Source organism: Bos indicus, chromosome 5 (assembly GCF_029378745.1).
Source record: "Bos indicus isolate NIAB-ARS_2022 breed Sahiwal x Tharparkar chromosome 5, NIAB-ARS_B.indTharparkar_mat_pri_1.0, whole genome shotgun sequence".
Lineage (NCBI taxonomy): Eukaryota > Metazoa > Chordata > Mammalia > Artiodactyla > Bovidae > Bos > Bos indicus.
Window position 1 is genome coordinate 110,947,702 of NC_091764.1, and position 19,600 is coordinate 110,967,301.

Here is a 19,600-nt window from a genome sequence, read left to right on the forward strand (position 1 = left end):
ATTTTTCTATCCTTTTAATTTCAACCTTTCTATAGACTTAAAGTCCAATTTGACAATATTAATATTTTCATTGGAATATTTATCTTTTCACATTTAATTAACCACTGATGTTCAATTTAGGTTTAAATCAATGACTTCACTATTTTCTACTAATCCCTCCCTTTCTGTGTTCCTTTTTCTTTTTTTCCTTTTCTGGCCTTCTTTGGATTTTTATTATTCTATTTTATTCTCCTATAGTTAACTTGTTAGTTACATTTTTTTTTTTTTACAATCCTTTTACTGATTACCCTAGGAGAATTCAATATTGATACTATGCTTGTTAAAATCAAACATAAAATTAATACTTTAACTATTTCCAGGACCATGCAGACATTAGGATATTTTAGTTGCATTTACCCACTTTTTAATTCTGTTGCTGCCATGAATTTTAAAGCTCACGAGACATAATTTTTTCCCAATCAATATTAACTTAGATTTATCCACATATCCCCCCTCTCCTTTGTTCTTCATTGGAATTTCCATATTTCCTTTTCCTTTCCATTTTCCCCTTCTCCCTAAAGCAGTCTGTCCTTTAAGAGAAACTTTGTTGATAACAAAAAGCCTTGGTGATAAATATTCTGTTTGTTTTTTTTTTTTGTATGAAAACATCTTTTTGTCATCTTCCTTGTGGGATCTTAGTTCCTCGACCACTGATTGAACCCAAGCCCCAGCAGTGACAGCGTGGAGTCCTAACCAGTGACTGCCAGGGAATTCCCAATATCATCTTCATTTTTGAAGGGTCTTCAGTGAATGTGGAATTCTAGGGTGGCAATTACTTCCTTTCAGCATTTTATTGTCTTCCTTTTTCCATCCCTTCTCTTGAGAAGTTAGCTGTTGCTCTGGTCCTTGCTCCTTGGAAGATCATGTATCTTTTTTCTCTGGGATCTGTTAAGAATTTGTCTTTGATTTACAGCTGTTTCACTATCAAAGTCCCAGTTACGGTTTTCTTTGTGTTTCCCATCCTTGACGTTCCCCGAGATTCTCTTTATTTATTTTGGCTTGCTGGGTCTTCGTTGCTGCGTGCGGGCTTTCTCTAGTTTCGGTGAGTGGGAGGCCCTCTCCAGCTGCTGCGCAGGTTTATCGTTGCTGCGGCTTCTCTTGTTGGGATCACGGGCTCTAGGGCGCATGGCCTTGAGTAATTGTGGTGCAAAGGCTTAGCTGCCCCATCGTGTGGAATGTTCCTGCACTAGGCATGGAAAGTGTGTACCTTGGAAACATTGTCTATTCAGATTTGATTTCTGCCCTATTTGCTCCCTCCCTTTCTGTAGCTCCTCATATTAGAGCTTTTCATTACTTTCCATATGAATCTTGTGCTTTCCCCACCCCCTGTACTTTCTCTTCTTTCCCCTCCGTCTTCATTAAGGATTATTTCTTTTGAGATCACTGATGGAGTGCACAATTCCTTCTTCAGCTGTGTTTGATCTGCTGTTACACCTATTTATTAAGCTCGTAAGTTCAGTTAATGTATCTTTCAGTTCTGGAATTTTCATTTGATTATTTTTTAGTTTACAATTCTCTTTCGAAATTCTATTTGCCATCTGAATTCTTAGATATATTAACCATGATTATTTTCGAAGCGTGGGTCTCATAACTCCACTATAAGAATCTCCTATAGAGATTTATTTAAAATTAGACTTTTAATTTTGAGACAATTATAGATTCACATTAAATTGTAAGAAATGATAGAGAGAGCCTATGTTCCCTTTTTAGTTACCATCAGTGGTAACATCTTGCAAAGCTATAGTACAGTATTACCAAGATACATCGATACACTATTATTCCAGTTTCCACAGCTTTCCTTGTTCTCATGTGGATGTGTTCATATGTGCCTGTCTTGAATATAGTGTATTTGTTTACTTCCGTGCAACTCTATCACATGTGTAGGGCTATTAGCCCTTAAAAATGTTTTTTCACTCTTGATTTTCAGTCATTCAGTTTGTCTCCAGATATGTCTGATCATTTGTTATGTACTGCCAAACCTCATGTGGCAAAAATATGTGAGTTTGGTTTTTTTTTTTTTCCCTAATTTTATTTTATTTTTAAACTTTACATAATTGTATTAGTTTTGCCAAATATCAAAATGAATCCGCCACAGGTATACATGTGTTCCCCATCCCGAACCCTCCTCCCTCCTCCCTCCCCATACCATCCCTCTGGGCCGTCCCAGTGCACCAGCCCCAAGCATCCAGCATCATGCATCGAACCTGGACTGGCAACTCGTTTCCTACATGATATTTTACATGTTTCATTGCCATTCTCCCAAATCTTCCCACCCTCTCCCTCTCCCACAGAGTCCATAAGACTGTTCTATACATCAGTGTCTCTTTTGCTGTCTCGTACACCGGGTTATTGTTACCATCTTTCTAAATTCCATATATATGCGTTAGTATACTGTATTTATGTTTTTCCTTCTGGCTTACTTCACTCTGTATAATAGGCTCCAGTTTCATCCACCTCATTAGAACTGATTCAAATGTATTCTTTTTAATGGCTGAGTAATACTCCATTGTGTATATGTACCACAGCTTTCTTATCCATTCATCTGCTGATGGACATCTAGGTTGCTTCCATGTCTTGGCTATTATAAACAGTGCTGCGATGAACATTGGGGTACACGTGTCTCTTTCCCTTCTGGTTTCCTCAGTGTGTATGCCCAGCAGTGGGGTTGCTGGATCATAAGGCAGTTCTATTTCCAGTTTTTTAAGGAATCTCCACACTGTTCTCAAAAATATGGAACGCTTCACGAATTTGCGTGTCATCCTTGCACAGGGGCCATGCTAATCTTCTCTGTATCGTTCCAATTTTAGTATATGTGCTGCCGAAGCGAGCACAAATATGTGAGTTTGGATGATGCTATCTTCCTCCAGAGAGAATTTACTAGCTGGAAAGGAAGAAACGCCCCTTGGAGACCTCTGATCATGAATGTAAAATGAGAGTCAGCACACATCAGAGCCCTGTGCTTTTCCCCATCAGTGTTCAGATGTGCAGGTGCTGGCAGGAAGCAGGTGGACAGCGGGATTTAACCATGGTTGGATGGTGCCAGTTGAGTGGGACAGAGGGAAAGAGGGTGTTGTAGGTAAACTGGTGGAAGAGAGGATAAACAAAGCATATCTGCCTGCAGCTTCATTTTGCTCAGTGCTAAGTAATGAAAAGCAATGTTTTAAAACAAATCTGGATTTGTTCTGGAGTAGAATGCAGAAAGCACAGGAGATTTTCAGATTACTCAGTGCACTTCAAACATGGTTTTCCTGTTTGAAGTGCTGCTTCCAGCTATACCCTTTGCTTCATGGGGGTGAATTCCTCTTGTTGGAAGTTTGGGAAACTTTGGAAAAGCCTGAGAAGGCTGTTCTGCTGGTGTGACTTCCTGTAACCCCAGACTGGCCCCCTGGCATTTCCCAGGGATCATCTGAGGACAAGGTCTAACTAGGAGCAGTGACAATATTGATGGGGCAGGAGGGTGGAGGCTGTGCCCCTGAGGTGGTCTGCACGGGGAGAGCTGGGGACCAAGTCAAGACCTCTCAGGGATGGGTTGAGCCCTGGAGGGGTGGGCGGGGGTCTCACCCTGACGCTGAGAGTCAGTCTAGTCTCTGACGCGAGTCACAGGGGTCCAGGTAGACCGCTGAAATACAACAGGACTCCTCCCACTCCACCACCCCATCTCCCCAGGACCCCAAGGGATGCTCTGGGGACCCAGGCAAGTAATTCAGGCAGATTGGGTCTCAAGGAACAAGTCAGGAACTGGGATCCCGTAACTGGGGCACGAGGTGGGGATGAGGTGTTAGGAATGAGGCCAAAGCCCAGTTATCAGAACTGGGACACTCTCCATGTGGGATGCGTGTTCTTTACATCCTTCCTGCAGAAATCCTGGAAACAGGGGTGTGTCTGTCCCTGGTACCTGGCAGAGCCTGTCAGGTTAGGGGGGCACAGGTGGAGTTGGGTGAGGCTTTGGCATAGTGGGGTGGCACCCCCTCTGTCTTTACCTACTGCCCTGCTCCAAGTAGTAGCCACTTCATTCCTGCCCAATACCCCCAGGGTAGCCCCACCTTTGCAAGAAGAGCCTCAGAGTAAACATCACGTTTATTTTGGACATTCAAATTTACAAAAACAAAAAGTAACAAAAACCATGACATAGCATACACACACGCGCGCGCGCACACACATACACACACATGTTGCATCTCATGTCACTTTATGTACAAAATCAGGCGGGATCAGGGAGGCGGGTTGCCAGTAGGATGCACTAATTTCACAGAGTCTGACAGCTTGACATGCTCATTCACTGCTCAGCCTGGGCCCACGTGAGCCTCTTCCCCACCCAGCAGGGTCAGGGGCCAGGGGGACGGGTTTGGAGTGGCAGGCAATTGGGACAAAGACGGTTAAGAGAATGATTCCATCTTTTGGGGGTGGGCTGTGTCCCTTCCCCGGTTTGCTCAGAGCAAGGATGCTGGGAAACACAGTGAAGAGGGGACCCATTTGAGGGGGGGGCTAGGACCGCTGCATCATGGAGCGAGCACTGAATGCAGAGTCAGAATGCTGGGTTCAGGTCTCCCAGTATTCCGGCTGGGTAACCCCAAAGACTGCTCATCCTCCCTGGGCCCTGGCATCTTCATCTGTAAAAAGAGGGCTTCGGAGCCCTTCCTGTCCACGCCTGTGGTCCCAGGTCTTGCACAGATGTGGCAAGATGATCGGCCTCTTGGGATGTTGGTTAGGGGCGCCATGTGCCACAAGGTGGGAAAGTCTGGCAGATAAGAGCTGTGAAGCACCTGGCGCAGGGCTGGGCCCAAAGCAGGGGTTTGAGAAGGGTCAGCTCTCTCCCCTTTGCAGCCTGGGACTCTTGGGAGACACCCAGCTTCCTCTCCCTTCAGCTGTCCTGGAAACTCCAGCCAGTGAGAGAAGGGCTGGGCTGTGAGCACCCCTCACAGGGACGTGCTCCCTGAAGGGGCTAAGAACCCTCCCTTGGACTCACTCAAGGGGACTCTGGCCCAGGGGCCAGTCCATCCCTCACCTCTGTGTTCCTCTGGGTCAGGGTGAACAGGCTCAGGAGCAGTAGATAGCCAAACCCCACTCCACAGGCAATGGTAGCGCCTGTCCCCTCAGGCTGAAGGGTGGGCCCTGGATGTCACTGGCTTTGAATGTGGGGTTCCATCACTTGTGGGTTGATTGACATGGGCAGGTTACTTAACCTCTCTGGGCCTCCATTTCTCTACTTGTACAATGGGACTAAGAACAGTCCTACTTAGAACTGTTGTGAGGGTGAATGAGTTGATCCCTGTGAGGTGCCCAGCATGGCAAGGTTACAAGGGTGTAACAGACATGGGTCCAGACTCATTTTCAGCTGGGAGTAGCTCGAGGATGCAGCTGAGCACCTCTCTCCTCCCCATCTTTTTGGCTGTGCCTGGAAGTAGCTGAAGGTCAAAGCTGGAGTCCAAACAACAGGCATTCAGCAAAGAAGGATAATCAGTAGACGGAGGAGTGGGGACTTAGGACATTCATCATTCTGGAATGTAAATAGGTACCCAGGCCACTCACCGATGGCCCAGACTCAGAGCCTACATGGCAACATCTCTGGTTTTGTTCCTGTTCCCTCTGGAGGGCTGACCAGGGTGATTCAGCACAGGTCAGAAGTCTCATGATCACCATGACAAAGCATAAAGGACTTGGGATAATGTTTCTGGGTGGGCTCGAGTGACCAAACAAGTTCTATCACCTCGTTCCTAAGATTCTTTCTTTCCCCTCAAGGCCTCCACAAAAGCTGCTCCCTCAAAGACAATACCATAAACCCAATAAAGCCCAGTGTTTCTGAAATCTAAATTCCAAATTTCACCGTCACCCCAGCAACAGCGTATGTCATCATGAGATGCTTGACCCAGCAGCGGGGCTGATGTCATTGGCTGTTACCAGGGCAACTAGATCTCGGCAGGTTCTGGCTAAAGCGCGCCATCCCTCCTTCTAGGGGGAGTTGGGCTGGAAGTGGTGAATGGTCTATTTGCGCTCTTGAAATGGAAACGAGGATCTGGGGGCTGGAAGCAACAAGTCTTGGAAAAGCCTCCATGGCCCTGCGCCCCACAGTCTGTAGCTCGGGCATCGTGCCTCAGGCTAAGTGGATGTGGGGAGCAGAGACAGGGAACTAAAGGAACAAAACGCCACCAGTGCCCATCTGACTTAAGTAGCCAACATCTGTCCAGACACCCGGTAGGTAACTGGGGAGGGACCCCAGTGTTCTCAGCTCCATTCCTGCCAGAGTGCCGGGAGATCACACTTCTCCCACCCTACCTTCCAGGGATCGGGGGTGGATGTCTGTATGTTTCATACAGGAAAGTGGTCCAGTGTTGGAAAGCATTGTTGGAATGTTGGAAAGCATTCTGACCCCTCAAATGTCCATCCTGTTAGGTTTAGGCTGGACTCAAAAGACTCTCACAGGCAAGAAGTATGGTGTGGGGGAAAGAGCACTGGCTTCTAGTCCTGGCTCAGCTCCATTGAGCTGTGTGATCCTGTGCAAGTCACTTGCCCTCTCTGAGCTCCTCCTCATATGAGCAACAAGAGGTCAGACTGGGGTGGCTTTTCTCAGCTCTGATATTCTTCCATTGTCTTGGGGGAGCCGGTGGGGACTCAAGGGTAGGGCCCAGGTTAGCCACCAGTCCTTTGAAACACTCAGATGGGCAAGGGTGCCAGGCTGGGGGTGATCTAGAAGAGCTGACCTTAATCTGTGTATGAGTTTGGTCTGCCTTGACCCTTCCCCTTGCCCTTGACTCTCTGGAGCCAGCTGCTGACCCTGACCCATGCCTGGCCAGATCCCATCTGCTGCCCAGTCCCAGGGCCTGCCCCTGCTATGCACCTTGACATCTAGGTAGGTTCTCAGGCTTGTCCCACCCTATCCACCTGGAATCACAGACCATCCTACTTTTGATCTGGAGACCTCTCAGAAATGACCAAAGCTCACAAATGAGGATCGCCAGCCAGGGGAGAGTAGGGACTGACAGCAGACTACACAGCAGGCTGGCAGCAGAGACCAGGAACCAGGGGCTCCTTCTTCTCATCCAGAGCTCTGCACGCCACTCCGTGCTTCTCCTTGCCCTCTCTGCTTCTTTCCTTCCCCAAAGGCTGCAGGGCCATGCAGAGCAGGTCAGTACTGTGGCTCTGCCAGAGCCTGGGTCTCCTGGGGCACATGCCTCTGTCCCACGCTGTCCCCAGCCCAGGCTGAAGTGTTCCATGCCCTGTTCTGGTCACAGAAGGGGCAAGGTGACCATGCCAGTGGACGCAGCCATGATGGGCCTCCTGAGATCTTGGTCCCCAACCCTCCAGGCTGGAGCTGGGAAGGGAATGTCCTGGAAATTGAGGTGGGGCTGGGCCAGGCATGGAACCAACATTCAAAGCAACCATTCAGCACACAAAGAAACAAGGAAAGAGGAGGAAGAAAGGGTGCAGGTGGGGGCAGGGGTTGGGGGGGAGAAGCTTCACCAAGATTCCCCTGCCTGTGACTGGCAGCTGGTGGAAAGAGGGAAGGGGGTGAGTCTGAGTCTCCAGTGTGGTTCTGTCATTCCCTCTCAGCTGGGGGACAGCTTCACAGCCCAAGATGGCCCTGAAGAGGAAGGGGGCACGCCTGCCTCACGGAGGAAAGGGGACAGATAACCATCCCTGCCACTGAGACAGTGGGCCCTTCGCCTGTACACAGCCCCATGGATGGTGCTGTGAGATCAGTGGAATCAGCTGTGGTTGATGGGTAAGGGGACATGGGGTGAGATACGGCTCCACTCTAATGCCAGCGGTGGGGCAAGAGTCATGGGTACTGCGATGCACCCCCTGCCAGGCCCTGGACTCACCCCAGGCTTGACCTTTTGACTCAAGCTGCTTGTCCCCATTCAAGTGGGATCAGGGGACAGCCATCAAGGGCAGGGCGTTCTGGAGGTGTGGGTACAGGTGGGGGAAACGGGAGGCATGGCCAGGAGTGGGGCAAAGAAGGAGACCAGTGCATGTGTGGATAGGCTAAGGAGGGAATGTGCTCCCGCCCCGGAAGGTCCCCGAATTTGCAGGCAAGGGAGGGGCCCCTGGACGAGGTGGCCCCTCATGCCTTGGCCCTGCCTTTACAGACATCAAAGGCGGCCTTTGTTGCACCCCCAAAGGCCTCCACTAGCTTGTCCTCCCATGGGAGGATGTTGCCCAGCAGTGGCCCCGTACAGTTGGCAATGCCCAGGACCTGGGCTGGTGTCAGGGCGTGGTCCCAGAGGTTAAACTGGGCAATGTCACCCACGAAGGCCTGGGTGGCATCAAACCGGCCGCCTAGGGTATCCTGGACCAAAAGAGCAGAAAGAAACAAGAAAGACATGGAGTGAGGGAGAGAAAAGATACGCAGGTGCTCAGTGAGTCAAAACTCCGTCCTTGCTGAAGCCCCGCCCCCTCTAGGTTCTAGCCCCGCCCCAAGGTCCTGGTCCCGCCCCAAGGTTCTAGCCCCGCCCCAAGGTCCTAGTCCCGCCCCAAGGTTCTGGTCCTGCCCCTTGGGCCGGTCTCGCTCAGTCTGCCCATCTGCAGAATGGCTGGGTCAGACTGAGTGCTCACTTCTGTGCTCTCAGGGACCCTCCGCCTACCCCTCCTCCTGAGGCGCCTGGAGTGGGTGGGATATCTAGTTGCATCCCACCCTGACCCTTACCTGCTCCTGGCCCAGGATAAGGATCCCATGAGGCTTGATGGGGTGCCAGGCAGCCAGGTTCTCACCAGAGCCCCGCAGCTCTCCATCCTGGTAGGCAGACCACAGGCCATCCCTTGTAGTCCAGGCGATGCAGATGTGGTGCCAGCCATTGTCCTTCAGGCTCAGGGGCAACTGGGCCACCTGGAAACAGGTCCCCCAGCCCCGGGTCAGAGGTGCCACAAGCCCCAAGGCTGAAGCAGTGGGATGGGGGATGGGGAGACCAGTGACCCTCCTTCCAGGGTCTGACCCAAGATCTGACCCTGCCTGTCCTCCCTGCCCAGTGTCTTTCCAGCCACTCTTTCCTCTTTCCCCACAATGTAGCAATATCATCAGTCACTTCACTCAGATCACAAGGGACTACTCAGTGTTGGGTTTTGGTTGTTTCTAGGTAGTTTATTCACTCTCTGACAGGCCTGTAAGGTCACGCTGGGTGGGAGTTGTATCTCACAAGCCTCCCTTCCCTGAATATCTCACATAGTGCCCAGCACACAGCTGGGCTCAAGAAGTGCTGGGAATGATGGAACAAGCCTTGTACTTGGAGGCCGAGCACTGTCAACCACAACGCCCTGTGGGACCCTGGGGAGGTTGGTCTTTCCTCCCTGGGCCTCAGTCTCCTCATCCATAAAGTCAGGGGCTTGGGCAAAGGATGGCAAATATGCAGCCACCTCTGCCTCCTACTCCACCCAAGGCAGACATGGCTAATCAATCATGAGCCTAGACTCACCCTCGGAATCTTTCTCATCGCAGTGCTTTTGGAAGGCACTGCTGATTGATTGGAGTTGGCCTGTGAGATGAAAGGTACTTGCTGCTTGTGGATTTGGGGCTCCCAAAGGGCTCTTTCATCTCCTAGGTTCTCTGAGATCACAATTTATTACAATGTTCTCTGAGGCCTACTTGATGCCAGGCCTTGTTCTGGACACCGGGGGATATGGATCCGGTCCTAAAATGAGCTGTGTCTGCACAGGAGGGGAGGACTTCAGGGACAATATCACAAGCCAGAGTAACATAGGGGCCATGTGGGAGACACAGAAGCCGTGAAGGCCCAGAGGCAGAGAGGAGTGTGGGAACAGAAGATGTGAAATCTAAACACATCTGGAAGTATAATGAACTCTGGAAATTCCACTGTAAGGCAAACCAAGGTTGGGGGAGGGGTCGGTTTGCACAGCAGGGGCAAGGGATTAGAGGCTGGAATAAAATGAGAACTGTGAGTAGTTTGTGAGGCTGGTAATCAAAAGGCACCAGAATGTCAGGAAATTGGGCTGCCTTGTGCCCTGTCCAGGGTGCTGAATTCCTTCTATTATACTAGAAGTGACTACTACCATGGGCAGAGCCAAGGATGGCATCAGGGGGGTTATGAAGGGGAACTGGGTAGCACGATCTAGATGTCATCCAGCTACTCTCTGATGGACTTAGAGGGTAGTGTGTACTGGGCCACAAGGGAAATTCATTGTCCCCTGGGCCTATCTCTTTCCTCCTCCTCCAGGATACCATGAAAGGCACCTCCTGCTGAGCAGGGTTCTGCTGTCAGCCACTCCCAGCAGCTCTGTGTGCCTGTGGGCTGGTCACAAGTGGGTGCAATATATGTTCTCTGCATTTCCAAGGGCATCTCAAAAGACCAGCATGCCATCAAGACCCAAAGCAACATGTCAGGCTGGGGAAGATATCCGTGGGGAATGGCATGATAAGATGCTCACCTTGCTTCCCCCTTAATCACCATGCCCCTGCTACATCACTCCCCCTGTCTCCCCAGCTTGTCCTGCCCTGTCCACTCCTGGGAGAGTGGTGACGGGGTGGGAGTCCTGGGCATAGGGAAGATTGGTGACCCAAGGGCAGAACAGTGGAGCCCAAGACCCCCACATCACATCATCACCCCTTCACCAGCTTTGTGGCCAGGGTGCGTTATTTGTCTCCACTGAACCTCAGCTTTTCCATCTGCAAAGTGGAGATAATAGGGTGTCTACTTCCTGGGGCTGTTGGGTCAAGGATGATGATATGGGTAAAGTACTAGCACGGGACTCTGAATGATAAAAATGGGGCACATTTATCCAAGTTTGTTAAACTCCAGGTTCTGCTTAAAGCCGTTTACATGTATTTAAGCCATTTAATTCTCACCATAACCATGTACAGTTGAGGTTATTGTTATTCCTGCTTTACAGATGAGGAAACTGAGGCACAGGGAGGGTAAGTGACTAGTCGAAGGTCACACAGTGGGATAGCAGCAGAACTAGGATTCAAATCCAGCATTCAGGCCAGAGCTTGACCATGGCACCAGCCTCCTCGCCACGTGAGGGGAGGGGCATGGGGCTGACTGCCAGGGGGAGGGGGACAAGGAATCCAGCAGCTCCTCTGCCCTTCCTTCCACCTCCCTCCCCAGAGAGGTCCTGGGTCCTCATTTGCTTCTCTCTTTGTTCAGGAGAATGAGCAGGGCCCTGGGGGCCCTTGAGATGCCCTGCTGTAGGAAGCACTTCCAGTCCTGCTCCCACTGCCGGGTTGCTGGGGAAGTCTCTTAATCTCCACGATCCTCACATGCTCCTCTGTAAATGGCACACCACCATTGAGAGCCTCTCTTAGACAGGAGCTCTCATCCTATCAGCCCCAGGTCTGGCTTATCTTGAATTCCCAGAACCCAGCCTGGCATGGGTTCATCCATCTTGGAGGCATTTCATGTGTGCTGATTCTGCTGAGCAGGAGAATGGAAAGGCCCTGCCCGTCTGGGACCAGCGCAGTGCAAATGCTCCTGGAAGGGTCCCCCCGCCTCACCCCCATCCCTCCGGCTCTGCCCAGCCCCCACTCACCTTGTCATTGATCAGCAGCTCCATGGGGTCGTGGCCCGCCTCCAGCAGCACAATCTCGTTGGCCTGTCCGGGCACCGAGTAGGAGAAGGGGGTGCCCTGGCCAGTGCCGCCAGACCTGGAGCGCAGCCACATGCAGACGGTGAAGGCGTAGAGCTCCGGCAGCGCCTTCCGCACGCGGGCGTACATGTAGTTGTTGCGGATGGGAATGCTGATCTTGAAGGCATCTGGGGGACTGTAGGCTGAGGACCCTGAGTGGGGTGAGCAAGGCGAACACGGTGGGGGTCAGTGGACACGGACTGGGGAGGTGGGCAGGGCACACTCCAGAATAAGGGCTACTAGCCCCCTGGTAACCTCAACTTGTCTATAAGCCTCAAGGGTGGTCCTCACCAAGTTTAAAAGATGAAAGCTCCCTGAGAGTTCACAAGTCCTAAATTCCTATTTTGCAGAACAGGAAAACGAGGCCTGGTGAGAGGAAGTGAACTTTGAAGGTCACGGAGCAAGCCGGTGACAGCTGAGGACCGCGGAGCCAGGGTTCCTCACGCTCACACCTGTACAATGTCCACATGCCATGATTTTATGACCCTTGTGTTGCCAGGCCCAGGTGTTATAAAATGACATTTTGATGGCAAAGGTACTCCTGTGGGGGGTAGTTAAGTGCAGGGGCTTTAGAGTCAGACCTGATTTAAGGTCTAGCTTCACCACTTACTCGCTGTGTGACCTTGGGCAAGTCACTTGACCTCTCTGAGCCTTATTTTCCTTATTTATTTATAAATATTTGCTTATACTCATTTATAAATATAATAATTTAATAATTATAATAAAATAAATATTATAAAATTTATTTATTTATTTATAGCCTTATTTATTATTAGGGGATAATAAACAAAGCCACCCCTGTATGGTCTGTGAAGATTAAACCAGCTGGCGTATCAAGTACTTAGCCCACCCCCAGAATACAGTGGGTGAAAATAAGCCAGAAAATGCTAACTGGTAATGCTGACAAAACATCCCAATCATTCTCTCTCAGACTCTTCCCACCAACCTATCTAGCTTTAACCTCTGGGAAACGTTTTCTGAGTGAATCTGCCACCCTGAGGACCATCCGAGGACCAAGGATACCCTCGCCCACCATGCCCTCTGTGGGGCCCAGGACCCACCATGCTCCAGTTCGGCTACACGGTCCTGCAGGGCGTCCAGCTCCTTCTCTACCTCCTGCCGCTGCTGCTGGCTGCTGTGACCAAGGGCCATGCGTTCCTTCTCCAGCGCCAGCACCTTGGCCAGCAACTGCCCCTCCAGCTCGTCCATCTTGGAGTGCAGGGCAGTGGGCACCACGGGCGCAGGGGCTGGGGCGGCTGAGAAGTTCACTCGGGCTGGAAGCTCCTGCTGCTCACGGACAGAGAAAGGGACATTCGAAGTCAGTCAGAGGGAGGATGGAAAGAGACAAAGTCCCAGAGATGTCCACTAGCCCTGCTTGAGTGACCCCTGTTGAGCCTCAGCTTCCCCATACGTAGAATGGGACGGCAATGCCTGCTTTGAGGCAGTGAATGTGCACTGGGTGTGCAGCAGCAGGCTGTCTCCAGTGCTGGTGTGTGACGGGAGTGGACAGCAGGCTGGCTCCTGTCCTCGGGACATCTCAGCCTATGGGGCTCAGCAGTGGAGAGCTGCAAAAGTCCCCCAGAGGGTCCGACATGCAATTGGGGTTGAAAGCCACTGCCGAGCACTTCATCACTGGAAGGCAGCACCTTGATGGGTCCTTGAAGAGGTGGGCTATCCTGATCCTCACTTACTCACATGCCAAACTTCTCCAAGATGGTTCAAGACTCTGTGTGGGTGCTGGGCAGACCCAGGGGCACAAACCAGGGGGCTTCTGGAATAGGGCTCCAGTGCTGCTGTGATGGGTGGTTAAGGTCACAGACTCCAGAGGCAGGCAGCCCAGGGCTCAAATCCAGCTCAAGAACCAACCTGCTGTGCAGCCTGAGGCAAATGCCTCCATCTCTCTGAACCCTTGCTTCCTCTCAGGCAATGTGGCACAACTGTGACTATTTAGAAGGGTTGTGGGGATGATTAGGTGGTAAATGCCTGTGAGCAGAGGCTGTTTACTCTGCTGTCTAGAGCAGGGTGTTCGAGGGTGGTCTAAGACACCCCCATCCCACCCAGGATGAGGACAAAGTGTCTTAGGGTCCTCCTTTGGCCCACCTTAAGACCCCCGTGGGAAGGAGAATTGGGACAGAAGCCAGGGGGTCTTTCCTTTCCCCTCCCCTGCTGGAGGAAACCCCTTCTGGGGTGGAGGAAGGCAGCTGAGGCCACAAGTCCTGATGCTGGGAAGGGACAGTCTCTGGTAGACACGTCATGGGAAGACGAGTAGGAAATGAATAATTCATTGAGCTTCTAGGAGCCAAATTAGACAAGCTTTGTCTGCTCTCCCCTCCTCCATGCTCCCTACTGACAGCCCGATGCTTCCTCACTGTCCAGGGGCCCTGCTGGCTCCCAGTTCACCTGCCCTGGGCCCCGACCACAGGCTTAGCCCCAGACCTGAGCTCACTGAATTCTCATGATTCCTTCACCGGGCAGATATTCCCTGAGCCCCTACTGTGGGCCAAACAGAAAACCAGGAGCACAACCAAGCATTCCCTGAGCACCCTGTGCCTACAGGGACGGCCCCACAGCTCAGGGGCAAGCACAAGAGACCCCGGTCAGATTCACTGGCCCAGCTCTGACCTTGTCAGTCATTTGCTGTGTGACACTGGGTAAGTCCCTTAACCTCTCTGAGCTCTTTTTTTTCCTAGCCCTGTGATGAGAGGATAAATGTGTCCCCTGCTTCAAAGTGCTGGGGGTGGGGAGGGCAGTGCAGGCAAAGCGTCACTGCCACACTCAGCACCAGAGAGAAGGGAGCTGCCGCCACAGACAGTGACGGGACCACGCACTTGGTTCCGCCACTCCACCCTGAGACAGAGGGCAGGTGGGTTAATGTCTCTGGGGTCATTTTTCCTCCTCTGTAAAGTGGGGACTTGGAATGTTGGACTTGCAGGCCTGTGGTCAGGATTAAAAGATGGCGCATAGTGGGAGCTCCAGCTTGACTTGGCGTGGCCACCTGTATGCCCTGCAGTGTCCCACGTCGGAGGGCACAGCCATCCACCTATGCAGACGCCTGCTTGGCCCACCAGGTGGGGAGCCCAGGTGAGGGGGGCGGGGCACGGATGGATGAACTGCTCAGTACACATGGCCCACTCTATTACACGAATCTTCACTGTCCACCCTCTGGAGGGCTCCTTGGAACTCCCCAGGTGCCCACGAATCCTGACTCTGGTGCTGACTAAACACAAAGCCTCAGTTTCCCCTTCTATAAAATAGGGACAACCGGCCCCACTCTGCCCATCCGCAAGACAGATGTAAGGATGAAACAGTGGAAGTAACAGATCCTTGTGGACTGTAAAAGCAGGATGCATGGGACTTCCCTGGCAGTCCAGTGGTTTAAGACCCCATGCTTCCACTTCAGGGGCCCTGGGTTCGACCCCTGGTCAGGGAATGAAGAGCCTGCACACTGTGCGGTGTGGCCAAAGAAGAAAAAACAATGCAAACTGTGAGGCTTGAATACATCAGCTGACGGGGAGCTTGCTACCTCCAGAATCTTTCCTTGACCACAGACAGCTCATGGAGTGACAGGGCCAGCCACCCACTGTATCTGAGGCAGTGGGACTTCCGGGAAACCTTAGGCTGAGGCAATTAGCTCATGAAGTGCCATCTACATCAGCACTGGAAGGGCCGGGGCTGGGTCTCCTGGAATGGGCCCCCTTCTAGCCTCACTGTCCCTACATCCACTGGGCCTCCTTGGGCATGAGGGGCACACCTCTGAAGGAGGTCTCCCCTCGGTACTTTGCAGGTAATTTTTCATGAATCCTCACAGCCAACTCGTTTTGATTGGCACTCTTAGTGTCCCCATTTCACAGATGGGGAAACTGAGACGTCCTTCTGAGGGGATAAGCAAAGCTGACCCCTCTGGAGCCAAAGCCTTCTCTCTCTCCCACAAAGCGTCCTCCTCCTTCAGAGAGAGAAAGACCTGCCAGGAAGGAACAGGACGTCAAGTGCTATTTACACAGATGCCGTTGCGAGGAGACACGGCACAGGCCGAGGGAGGTGGGCACACAAGCTGTTCTTTTGTCAGAGCCGCCAGCTCTGCCACCGGCAGGAAGGCCAGGGAGGAGGTGGGCTCACCGGATCCCATGTGGCCCCCTCCCCACCCTGATGTCTGCATCAGAAGAACATGACTCCCCCCACTTACCCATCTGTTGCGGGCACAGGCTGTGACGCGTGGGCTCTGGGCCTGATGCCAAGTGGGCCCCCAGCCCAAGATGGTGGGGAGACAACGCCATCACCCCACGCGGGTCCTGATGGGGGCTCGGAACCCACACTTGTCGTGCTGGGAGTCCGGGGTGGGGTTTGGTGGAAGTACGTGGGGCCTGGAGCCAGAGCCCAGGGTTCCGGTCCAACTCAGCTAACGTGCTGGGCTCATTAGCACTCGGTAACAAGATGCTAACGGAGGCAGCTGTCCTCACTGCCGCGCGCCGTGTGCCAAGTCCTGCACTCCGGAAGTACTGTGCAAACATTCCACAAGCCCTCTCAACTATCTGGGGAATTAAGGAGGGCTGCTTTTCAGAGGAGAGAGCAGAGGCTCAGAGAGGTGAAGTCATCTGCCTGAGGGCACACACTGCCAAGTCACAGAGCCAGGACCTCAGTTCAGTCCCTTCTGACTCCAGAGCCCCTTCTCCTTCTTTGGTCCTGCCTGAAAGTCTGGGTCTCAGTTTGTCGGTCTGCCAAATGGGCACATTGCCAGCTGTCCTGCCTGCCTCGAGGACCAGCAGAAGAGGTTTCAGTGGCCGTGAGAAGGCTGGGACGATCTGGCAGGTGGTGCCAGATCCTGGTGTGGGGCAGCTTTGTAGAGGGGCTTGGATAGAGGGACCTGCCTAAGTGGGGGAGCTCTGGTGCTGGGAGGGCGTGGGGAAGACCTTGCCACCTTGTTCCCAGGTGGGGTCTACTCCTTTCCTATGAGGGGCAGCGGGAAGGTGCCGGTTTTCATGGTCAAGGCTCCACCCTCTGCACAGTTCCCCTCCGCGCAGAGAGCACAGGGCCCAGCTCCAGGTACAGGAGGGCAGAGAGCAGGCTTGGTGGCTGTGGTGTGGGTCAGGCCACCTATCTCCCATACGGGCTCATCCCCTAAGTCCTGTGTGAGTCTGCCCCAGCTCACACCCAGGCTCCATCAGCCCAGTGACCTTGTTGTGGAAAGCCTCCCTGCCTCAGTTTCCTCATCAGCAAAAAGGGCACAAAAATAATAGCTCATAGCACTGCAGTGAGAAATGTTAACAGATATAATGCCCTTAGAGTTGGCAAATGACAGGTATGTGTCAGCTATTATTATGATTATTACTAACACTCCTTAAACATCTCTTAAAGGAGCCCATCCTCCTCCACCTTCAACCATTGATGTTTTTGTTTAATCATTATATTGAGGGAAAAAAGCAAGTTACAGAAGAACAGTTGGATATCATTCATACAAAGGTACAAAGATTCAAAGCCAGCTCATGTATTTATAAAAGCATAAAGAAATGCATGGAGTGATAAATACAAATTCAGGACAGCGGTGACCCTCTCTTGGGGCTGGGACAGGAGAGGCCCTCAGGGGCATCAGCCAGTTGCAACTGTCCTGGGTCTTGAGCGTCAGTGGGGACTTGGATGGTCGTCTTTACACTTTAGTGCATGTCTTGTTTTAAAAAGTTGTTTTGGCTGTGCTGTGTATGGTGTGGTTGTACCTTAATTCCCCGACCAGGGATTGAACCCACACCCCCTGCCTTGGAAGGCAGAGTCTCAACCACTGGACTGCCAGAGAAGTCCCCAGTAATTTTCTTTTAAAAAATGGGGGGGTGGGGGAGATCCAAAAGCAGAGTTTTGAGGGTAGAATCTTAACCACAGCCTCACTCGGCTCCTTCATCCTCCCCCACAACCCCAGTCCAGGCCACCGTCCCCAGGCTCCTACTCTGGCCTTTCTCCACACAGCAGCCAAAAAGGCAGGCAGCTCAATGCAAATCCAACCACGCTGCTTACACCCTTCGGTAGTCCTCCTCTCCCACCCTCGATACCCTGCCCCTCTACTCTCAGCCCTTACTACACACCCCTAGAGGCTACCCTTCACTCCAACTGAAAAGCCCAGCTGTCCCTAACTCCCTCTCACCCCTGGGCCTCCGCACATGCTGTTCCTTCTGCCAAGAACACTCTTCCCGCCCCCATTCCACCTCCTCTGGCCAGTGCCTCCTCACCCTCACCAGATGGCAGCTTCCTGACGCCTCAGCCAAGATGCTCCAGAGGGAGAGGGAACGAGGGTATCTCTGGAGGGACTGCAAGTCCTCACTCTGTTCATTCATTCATTCATCTGTACCCATGTGCTGTGGCAACACGATGCACAGCACCAGCATGACTCTCAGGTCAGACAAGCCTCCCCACTGACTGGATCTGTGGCCCTGGGCAAGCTGTTCAACTCCTCTGATCCTCAGTTTCCTCAACTGTAAAATGGGAATACTAATATCTACATCTTAGGATATATGTAATGACAAAAATGACAAAATATGTAAAGCCTGGTATATAAAAATGGCTGATAGAGAGTCATAACCATTATTATTACTTCCTATTATTGAGAGGCAGGAGAGCATGAAAGTGAAAAAAGTGTCAGTCGTTCATTCATGTCCGACTCTCTGCGATGACATGGACCTAGGCTGGCCGGGCTCCTCCGTCCATGGAATTTTCCAGGCAAGAATACTGGAATGGGTTGCCACTTCCTTCTCCAAGGGATCTTCCCAGCCTAGGGATCGAACCCGAGTCTCCCACATTGCAGGCAGATTCTTTACCATCTAAGCCACCAAGAAGAGCATAGTGAGTAGTAACTGAGTGGGATGTGGGCCAGGGAGCCAGACTGCTTAGGACTGAAATCCCAGCTGAGTGACCTGGCCAAGGTTCTTAACCTCTATGAGCCTTGGTTTCCTCATCTGTGAAATGGGGAGAGTAACAATCCCCTGGTTCTTGTGGGACTAAATTGTAAGGCTCTCAGAACAGGCTGGCAGAGAGGGTGAGGTGAGTCGAGGGAAGGTCTTTCAGAGGGGGCGTCCTGCTCCCCACTTCCTCCCCAGGAGCCCGCCTGGCAGGCTTCTCTGTCTCCATCTCACCCTGGCAGGGGAGGGGCAGGAGAGCAGGTGGCAGAGGCCAGACCGATCTTTGTCCTGGTCCCCACTGCCACTTTGCAGTTGGAATGGAAAACAGATAAATGGACCTCTGTACACTGAGGGTACAAGTCATGGCAGTCGGCATGCAGGAGGGGAGGTCGGGAGAAGGGGGAGCAGTTCTGTGAGGGTCTGTCCACACACCCTCCTCTGAGGCCTCAGAGCAAGCGACTAGACACGCCAACCCCAAGCCCCTTTCCCCTCCCTTCACATACTCCCCATCAAGCTGCCACAAAATCCCTTCCTGGCCCTGCCTGCCCACATACCTTCTGGGCCCTGGGCCAAAATCTGCAGCAGAGACTGAGGACCCCACCCTCAGCCCATTTTCATGGAAAATCCTAGCTGTCATCTTGGCTCAGCATTCAACATGCTGTGTGGCCTTGGGCAAGTCACTCAGCCTCTCTGAGCCTCAGCTTCCCCTGGAGTCAAATGTGGGGTGGGCGGGGGCACCTAAGAGCTTCCACTTCGGGTTGGCTGCCTCAATCCCTGTCTCAAGTTCTGTGGGGATCAAGTGTCTGACTGTCCTGGGGAAACCCAATGGCCTTGTCACTCGGGGGGTGGGGTGTACCAGCCCCTGACCTCGGTCCACCTCCCACAGGCAAGGACTTCACAAAATGGCCAATAAACATAAGAAAAGGTGCTCAACATCATGAGTCACCAGAGAAATACAAATTGAAACCACGATGAGTCCACTACACACCCACCAGAATGGGGAGTGTCTTTAAAATGACCACAGCAAGGTTGACAAGTTTCACACCAGGTGGGCGTGCGAACGCTTAGATGCCACTTTGGAAAAGCGTTTGGCAGAGCCTCCTAGAGCT

General features: G+C 52.1%; 1 protein-coding gene and 1 non-coding gene across 2 annotated transcripts in view; both read right to left on the reverse strand.

Moving 5' to 3' along the window:
• Window positions 1–2,763: 2,763 nt before the first annotated feature.
• LOC139183389 (U6 spliceosomal RNA) lies at window positions 2,764–2,870 on the reverse strand. Its single transcript, XR_011566976.1, has one exon. It is a non-coding gene; the product is annotated as a U6 spliceosomal RNA (small nuclear RNA).
• A 1,228-nt stretch (window positions 2,871–4,098) lies between these two features.
• The window catches only part of NPTXR (neuronal pentraxin receptor), a 40,310-nt gene continuing 24,808 nt past the window's right edge, over window positions 4,099–19,600 (reverse strand). The window contains exons 8-11 of the mRNA XM_070788792.1: window positions 12,675–12,900; window positions 11,518–11,765; window positions 8,684–8,863; window positions 4,099–8,326 (exon numbers count right to left, since the gene is read on the reverse strand). Coding sequence (XP_070644893.1) covers window positions 8,102–8,326; window positions 8,684–8,863; window positions 11,518–11,765; window positions 12,675–12,900 — 879 coding nt within the window. The 3' untranslated portion in view covers window positions 4,099–8,101. The remainder of the gene's footprint in view (window positions 8,327–8,683; window positions 8,864–11,517; window positions 11,766–12,674; window positions 12,901–19,600) is intronic.